This window comes from Ptychodera flava, chromosome 21 (genome assembly GCF_041260155.1).
Source record: "Ptychodera flava strain L36383 chromosome 21, AS_Pfla_20210202, whole genome shotgun sequence".
Classification (NCBI taxonomy): Eukaryota; Metazoa; Hemichordata; class Enteropneusta; family Ptychoderidae; genus Ptychodera; species Ptychodera flava.
In genome coordinates, this window is record NC_091948.1 from 22,796,735 (window position 1) to 22,805,556 (window position 8,822).

General features: G+C 36.1%; 1 protein-coding gene across 1 annotated transcript; it reads left to right on the forward strand.

Moving 5' to 3' along the window:
* The first annotated feature begins 683 nt into the window (after nucleotides 1-683).
* LOC139121743 (amiloride-sensitive sodium channel subunit gamma-like) lies at nucleotides 684-7,547 on the forward strand. Its single transcript, XM_070686868.1, has 10 exons — nucleotides 684-1,164; nucleotides 2,615-2,793; nucleotides 3,017-3,123; nucleotides 3,948-4,111; nucleotides 4,448-4,540; nucleotides 5,004-5,118; nucleotides 5,791-5,869; nucleotides 6,098-6,229; nucleotides 6,413-6,488; nucleotides 6,884-7,547. The coding sequence occupies exons 1-10, from the start codon at nucleotides 727-729 to the stop codon at nucleotides 7,037-7,039; spliced, it is 1,539 nt and encodes a 512-aa protein (XP_070542969.1). The 5' UTR covers nucleotides 684-726; the 3' UTR covers nucleotides 7,040-7,547.
* Nucleotides 7,548-8,822: the final 1,275 nt, after the last annotated feature.

Below are 8,822 nucleotides of genomic sequence, written 5' to 3' on the forward strand. Positions count from 1 at the left end.
GTCATGCATCGGTGATAATTAAACTCATGGTGCATACAATTCATAATGATCAAATAACCGCCAAAAGAGGACAATAGTTTAACGAGTTAGTTATGTTAGCGGGTATCTGAAAACATCACTGTAATGGAAAGCTGCAGGTAGAAGGAATACAATTATGGCAAGGTACAACTACTTGTGGTGAATTTTACCAACAACTGATCATAGGAATGCCCATGTAGGATGAAGCATAATCGTTTTCATATGTCATTACATAATTTATGAATACAAAAGTACGTCAAAACGATTATAAGACTAATACCTAACTTTCATTCAGAACTCGCTAAAATAAATTCTTAGAGACCAACGCAGCAATGTAGCTTACCGTTGAATATCAGGTTTGTTAAAGGTTTGTCAATGTTAATATAAACAAGACCAAGGTAAGACTTATGTATTCATCGTGTCATTTGCACTTTGTGTTAAAAATATAGTCGAAGGAGTTTAAATGTTGTGCCACCTTTTGGACAAACTCATTTGGAAGCATTTGTTTCTTTGTTTGGCTGTAATCATCATTATTTTCATGCATCATGATTTTAATTATCTGTGATACATAGTTCTCCTGTGACGTTTATTATTTTATCCTCAGTGGACTGTTAACCAAAGAGAGAAAATTTCATTATTCAGGTAGCGAAACTTTATGTTGCATCGTAACGTCACTTCGAACCTTACGTGAAAATCGACAAGGTAAGAATGGAAAATCTTGAAATCGAAGGAGACGTCCAGGCGGTGAACCAGAGGAAAGGAGACCAACGCATCAGGAACACCCTGGCCGATTTCGGTTCGAACACAACGGCACATGGTTTCGCCAGGATTGTAGCCGCCAACTCCAAGATAGTGAAAGTTCTTTGGACGATTGTCTGTGGCTTTTGCTGGGGTATATTCATCTGGCAAGCCATCCACTTTATCGTAAAGTACTATAGGTTCCAAGTAACCTATTCCATATCAGTCGATTTCCGAGAACTCCCATTTCCAGCAGTCACTGTGTGTAACATGAACCCGCTGAGACAATCTGCTCTGGATGAGATCGACGACAAATACAAGGAAAAACTCGGCTTCTTGAATTTTGAAAAGAAGACTCAAAATGATACAGATGAGGCATTCGACTGGTCCGCCACTGTGCCAACCCAGGTAAAGTCATCAGTGCCGTTATAGATTTATTCTTTCTCCATTGAAGTGGATATATTTAAGATTAAATTCGATCGATTTACTTGCTTCCATGTTTAAATTTGCAAATAAAGTATTTAAAAAACCCAAAAAACCATATTCAATCTCGAGATCTGGGTAGATTTTCCTATCTACCATCAGCCTTCCCATAATGTATTGCTCTAAAACACGAATTTCAAATTAAATTGAGCAAGAATTCCGTAAAAATTGTTATAATGACATTTGCGAAAAGTTGCATCCAGGCGTCGGAGTTTTAATGGCATTTACACTTTCTCTCTGAAACAATGTTCAAAATTAGAAGCTGATTGTCTTCAGTTCTTGTAATGCGACAACACATCCATCGAGGATTGCAGTTTTAAACCTCACTTACCCAAGAATTATTAATTTAACTCCTTCACTGTCATGGGGTAAGGCGTTGGACCGAAAGTTAGTAGAATTCACGCGGGTCATCAAATGATCTTACACCGCTAAAAGAATCAGTAAACGGAATGTCAGAAGAGGAGTAGACTGTGAGCTGATGAGGCATGTTTTTCCGTGAATGAACGCAGTCTTTCGGTCAAACGATGTCAACATGTGTGCAAATGTGTGTCTATTTCGCACAGTGCACAAATCAAAAATACAAAGTGAAAACGAAAGATAAACGGCAATGATAAAATTTGGCCGTTTCTCGATGGACTTCAAACTCCCGACGCCCGGCACCTAAAGTCCTGGCGAAGACATAAGCGACATGAAACAAATGCAATTGGTCATGCATGCATGCATGCATGCTTGCATTCATGCATACATAAACACATGCATGCATGCAAGCATGCATGCATGCATATACACATATATTTGGGTAGCTATATTGACATTCTGTATGACAGTGTATAGGTTCCGTTAGTCAAGCAGACTTTTAAGTACATGGCAGATATGTAAATGAAAAAATAATAACATAGACAGAGAGACCAACAATTAGCCAGAGTATATAGATAGATAGATAGATAGATAGATAGATAGATAGATAGATAGATAGATAGATAGAAAGATAGATAGATAGATAGATAGATAGATACATACATACATACATACATACATACATACATACACACACACACACACATACATACATACATACATACATACATACATACATACATACATACATACATACATACATACATACATACATACATACATACATACATACATACATACATACATAGAAAGATAGATAGATAGATGGATTAGAAAGGTAGGTAGATAGGTAAATGGGTGCATGCAGGTGGGTAGTTTGAGCATTAGGTTATAATTGTTAATCGCTTCATCCACTTTTGCTGACAAATTGCTTGGAATGTCTCACTTTAAATTTGGCATGTGATGTTTAGGTATTTGTCAAAGATCAATTTCATTATTTGTGTGTTACCTCTTGCAGAGCTTTCAACCGTCAGATGAGGATTTTGATGAAACGTTACTGGATTTGGACCACGCCAAGGGCCTAAATCTATCGGCGATAATGTCCCAACTTCCGGGAGACGTCAGAGCCAAAATCGGTCACCATAAGGAAGATATGATACAGGAGTGTGTGTTTAATGGCGTCAAGTGTTCTTCAAAGTATGTTACGTGAGACATAATTTGCTTTAATCCTTTGATAAAGAAACTAGTCGATAATGTGTGTGAGAGAGAGAGAGAGAGAGAGAGAGAGAGAGAGAGAGAGAGAGAGAGAGTATAAGAAATTAGAAATATACTTCATGTACCAACACATTTTTCCCTCCTTTTATATGGTTACACTCAAACTATTTCACTGACGCTCTGGTAAATTCCTATGTATCTGTAGGAATTTTAACCTCGTTTTGAATCCCAAGTACGGAAATTGCTACTCTTTCAACACAGGAGCGAATAACACTGCTACTTTTCGGACCACGAAACCAGGCCCTTCGACAGGTAAGGTAACATAAAGAAACAGCCTCTAGTCATCTATATCAAAAGACCAGCAGAATATCATTTGATGACATTTTGCACGATTTTGTTCGCAATACCCACTGCACTTCTTGTATATATATAGAAAGCATTGGAATTATTTCAAAAGTGAATTATGATCTACGCTAGAATTCAAACGTCAGGACGGTTCCAATTCATTATTTGATTATTAAATAGATAGAAACAATCTCTTCCACTGTTACAATACTATCGAACAGTCAAAGCCAAAGAACAGGACGCAAAAAAGTTGTAAAAGTAAAAACAATGCTGCAAAAAGTAGGCTTATCATAGGAAAACAAATGGTAAAAACAGAAAGGAAAAGACATCAAAATGACGTATTGGACAAACTCTAAAACAGCGATCCCTTGAAAATTCAAACTGTAAGGCCCCCTAAAATCGGGTAAGATCTATCATTTTGATATGTAAACTTCACGTTTGTTCATGAAACTTTGGTTAAAAAGTCAATTTAACTGCAATCTCGAATATATCTCAGATGTGAATATGCATAGGCCCATAAAAGTTGCCCCTTTACCTAAACCCAACAAATGTTTTTGATAATCTATGGCTTTATATACTTCTAACCTTAGACTGCATTTAGATTAAATCGATTACGTCATTCTGTCACAAAGCAACATGTTTTCAGATTAAGATGAAGTTTAAGAAATTGATTTCTTAACTATCAGAATGCAGAAAACCGCAGCCTTATTTCAGAAGGTGTCAGGTTCTCAAATATAGATTAATTAAAAATTGGTTGATGTAATACAGGGGATATTCTTTGCAACTCTTAGGTCTTCGATTGACACTGTTCATAGAGCAAGATGAATATTTAGATGATATCACCGAGAATGCTGGAGCAGTCGTTTTGGTGCACTCGCCTGACATTGTACCTTTTCCCGAAGAACAGGGGTTAGAGTTGGCACCCGGATTCTCAACATCAATTGGAGTCCGGCTTGTATGTTACTTATTCATTCATCAAAGTTATTATAATTCTACTTATAGGGCAATAAATCAAACAGATTCAATATTGATTGTATAAAATGCCATACAGTAATGTAAGTTATTAGTCTTATCCTATCAAATTTGATACATAAAACAAGTTTTATGTGCATTTATCCTTTTTTGGGTTCCACAAGATAATTTCAAAGTATATCGACAAAATGTTATATTCGAGAAACATGAAATTTGTAAAGAGTTGAAAATTCCCTCATTCTGTATTTATATATGGTAGTTATATAAATTTAGTCGTTGTTACTAACTTTTCTTTCGATTTTATTACCATACATTACAGTCGATAATCAAGCGTATTGGCGGAAAGTACAGTGATTGCATTAAAACCGGAGAAATGCCCCTGCTATACGAAGGGTACAACTATTCCGTGGAGGTAAATCTGATAGTGTTTCATTTTCCACAATTTGAAAACCCACACCACATTTTCCTTCAAAAACACTTTTCAAGGATAAATTGTTGTACAACAATAGCCTAAGACGGGAAAAACAAACGCTATCCTCGAAGTGTTATTTGGAAATGGGAGAGAGAGAGAGAGAGAGAGAGAGAGAGAGAGAGAGAGAGAGAGATTAGGATGATACTGATTGTGATGAAGCAATACATGGTCTTATACATTTTGCTGCGTGTGCCCATTAATAGGGTGACTTTTCTATCATAAAGAAAAAAATAGCACAAGGTAGTTCGAAGAAAGAATCTGATTTCTAAGATATATGACTATGTCATCGAGCTTAACATAATTGACAAAAGATCTGTGGACCCATCGATCGGCACATCCTAAGTGCAATCCAGACACTTCGATTAATACTTTTATCCGCTAAAAGAGCCGTGGTTTATTTTAGGCATGCTTTAAAACCTGCTATCAGAACAGTCTCGTTGAAGAATGCCTGTGCTATGATACCACTTTACCTAACAAGGACCGTACTATCCCCGCATGTGTTGACACACCAGGTGGAAGTAAGTACTGTTTCCAAGCCTATGGGGCCTTTAGCATTCATGGACTTCCGATAGTCGAGTCATTCATCGTATGTTTTAGATGTTAATAAGACACATTATACATATACGGTAATTCTGGACCAAGTCAAGCTCTATTGTTACGAAATTTTGTTTACGGTATTCATTCATATCTCGAAAAGCAATAGGTGATCATGAGCAGCTCATTCTGGCATACTACTACCACAATTACAATTAACACGATTGGAACTAATTTTGGATAATTTGATGGTGAGGTAATGTCGATTTAATCTGCATATGTAAGCTCATCTACTTTTCTGTTTAAGTTACATACCTTTTTTTATTAGTAATTTACATATTCTAACATTCAGCTACAGGGGACCTAACGCTTTTGAGAAATTTGAAAAATATAAATATCCAATTATCTCAAATTAGTTCCGATCATGTTAATTATGAACAAGGCACACTTGACCGAGATAAGAAGGAAAACATTGGCCTTTAAAAATAGCTCTCTTTCTCTTTGTTTTTCAAGTAATTTGATAGAGTGATGATCGAAAGTTACTACATTGTTACTATATTCGGTATCTGTGAGCTATATTAGCGGTTGTTATGAAGAGATATTTACGTAATTTTAATAGAATAATTTTGCTTGATATTTCACTTTTTCACACATAGAATCTTGCATGTCCATTGTGGCTGAGAAAATGCAGACTGACGCTCTTAAATGCAGGAAAAACTGTCACCAGCCATGCAGGTATAGTATTTATTACTTGTACGAATAAATTGGGATATATGGGTTGTAAAAAGTAAATATGATAAAATCGGATGTAGATATGGCAGGTTCTTATAAACTTACCTTGTCTTGATGTTCTCGTCAACTATTGGTCCAGGTGATAATGACTAGTGTTTGTTTGAGTGTTTTTATACATCGAAACATTTAAAGTAAAATGGTGACTCTAGTGTAAATGAATTTTACTTCCAGTGGACGATCATACAAGGAGATGTTATCAATGTCCGAGTGGCCATCCGATGTATACGCTACAAAACTTTATTCTCGTCTCAGTCAGAAAAGTAGAAAAATAACGGAACAGTTGTCGTCAGTTGAGGAATCGAGGTAAGTCTCGCCTTGTTTGCATTTCCTGGCAAAAAAGAATGAATAGTAAAATTGTCACTAGGAGGTAGGGTAACCTGCACACCCAGAGAAAAAAATAATTTATTTTTTACAATCGAATGAGCGTACCTAGCTGAAGCTTGTTATTCTTCATCTGATACTTCTGTTTCGTATCTATGCTTGCAGGCGAAATCTGATGAAGTTATCGGTGTTCTTTTCGGAATTGAACTTCGAAAGCGTAACTGAGAAACCAGCCTTTGGAGTAAGTGTAACTCGATTACATATGAAAAGCGTTTATATCTGCCGAGTAGGCTATATACAGGCTAAGACGACTTGCACTATTCTAGCTACTGTTTCGCAATAAGAGTACATGCTTTTGATCACACTATCAATTCTCATTGTTCAAGACGTGGCAGTATTTAATATTTCTTTCCTTCTGTCGCCCATTTTCTGAAAGTTTTATTCCTATACGAGAAAATTCAGTGCATTGATAACTTGAGAGAGCTGCAAAAATGTTCGTGAGACTAGAATGGGTCGGTTAGGCAAAAACTAACGTCTATTTACAAATTAATAGTATACCATTCATTCAGATTATCCCTCATCAATATTGTTAACATATCAAGTGTACTAAGTTATTTGTTTTGTATATTCTTTTAGCATGTAGACCTGCTTAGTAACCTAGGTGGTTTGATGGGCCTCTACATTGGTGCCTCGGTGATATCCTTGTTCGAGTTCGCAGAAGTTATGGGTAAAATCTGCTGCCTAGTCCCAAAGTTATCGAGCGTATTTCCTGGAGGAAACGCCAAGAAATAGATATGATAGCGCATTCTCGTAAAGCATTTGATAGCCGCTACGATTGATTTTCTATACGAAGTGATGAACAAGGATTGTCAATATGGAAATAACGGGCGACGCGCTGACCATTAACGTTTATTTGTGGGCAAGGGCGAGAGGAAAGCCAAAAATTAACGGGCGAGGCTTGCCGAGCCCGTTAATTTGGCTTTCCTCGAGCCCGCGCCCACAAAGAAACGTTAATGGTCAGAGCGGAGTCTGTTATTTCCATTATATTATCAGCGAACCCGAGAAAACAGTCAAAATTTGCGAAAATTTCCGGAGCGAACGACAACTGGGCCCCAGAAACTGAGCAATACGCGACGCACTGTCACGCGCGCTATAAAAATTGGCATATCCAGATATGTTTTCAGAAATAAGTATCTCAACTTGACCTACAAGTGCTCCATTTTATTTTGTGATTGATTATGATTTACGTTTGAGCTGTAAAGTTACGATACTTTGAGTTGTTAATCTTATTATTCATATTTACTGTGTATTTGTGGTCAGTCACGTGGTTCAGCTCGACCAATAAATATGCGACGGGCAGGGCATTGTAATATAATTGTAAATATAATTGTAAATCTTTCACTTTTTCTCATCAAAAGTGTGTGTAATACGATTAAAGGTAATTTGAACAGTATGATTTTGGTATATTCTTTAAAGTTAAAATAATCCATGAGATGTTCATCAAATATTGACAAGATAAAGTTAGGATTTTTGAATTCTATGTATTACCCCTATTTGTAACAATCAACCCTATTTGTAACAAAATTCAATTTTCAAAAAAACTTTTCCGTATATGTTGAAATATTAATAAAATATGCATATTGTATGTTTGAGGGCAATTTTCTTTTTTTCTTGTCAAAACTCATTTTTCCGAAACTGCTTTTGTTACAAATTGGGTTGATTGTTACAAATAGGGGTGACATGTGTCAACCCTATTTGTAACAATCAACCCTATTTGTAACAAACCTAAATTTCAAAGAAACTTGGCCGTATTTGATGAAATCTTGATGAAATATACATATTAGTATGTTCGGGGGCAATTTTCTTTGTTTTCCTTGTTGAAACTCATTTTCCGAAAATGCTCGTGAGATTAAATTTCGTTGTGCAGGTTCCTAGGGATAAGAGCCCTACTCGTAAGATATAATCAAGTCGTGCAGATATATGCCAAAGGTTTGTTTTGGGGCAATTTTCACCATTTTCGGTCACAAATGTTATAAATCTTGTTTTCTGACCGAAATCATACTAAACCTATATGTGGTTAACTTTTGTTACAAATTGGGTTGATTGTTACAAATAGGGTTGACGTGTCAACCCTATTTGTAACAATCAACCCTATTTGTAACAAAATTTAACCAACTTGAAACAAAACCTAATTTTCTACAAAACTTGGCCGTATTTGATGAAATCTTGATGAAATATACATATTAGTATGTTTTGGGGCAATTTTTATTTTTTCCTTGTCGAAACTCATTTTTTCCGAAAATGCTCGTTAGATTAACTTTCGTTGTGCAGGTTGCCTAGTATAAGAGGCCTACTCGTAAGATATAATCGAGTTGTGCAGATAGCTTTGTTTCGGGGCAATTTTCACCAATTTCGGTCAAAAAAGTTAAAAATCTTGTTTTCTGACCGAAATCATACTAAACCTATATGGGTTGACTTTTGTTACGAATTGGGTTGATTGTTACAAATAGGGTTGACGTGTCAACCCTATTTGTAACAATCAACCCTATTTGTAAGAATCAAGCCTATTTGTAAC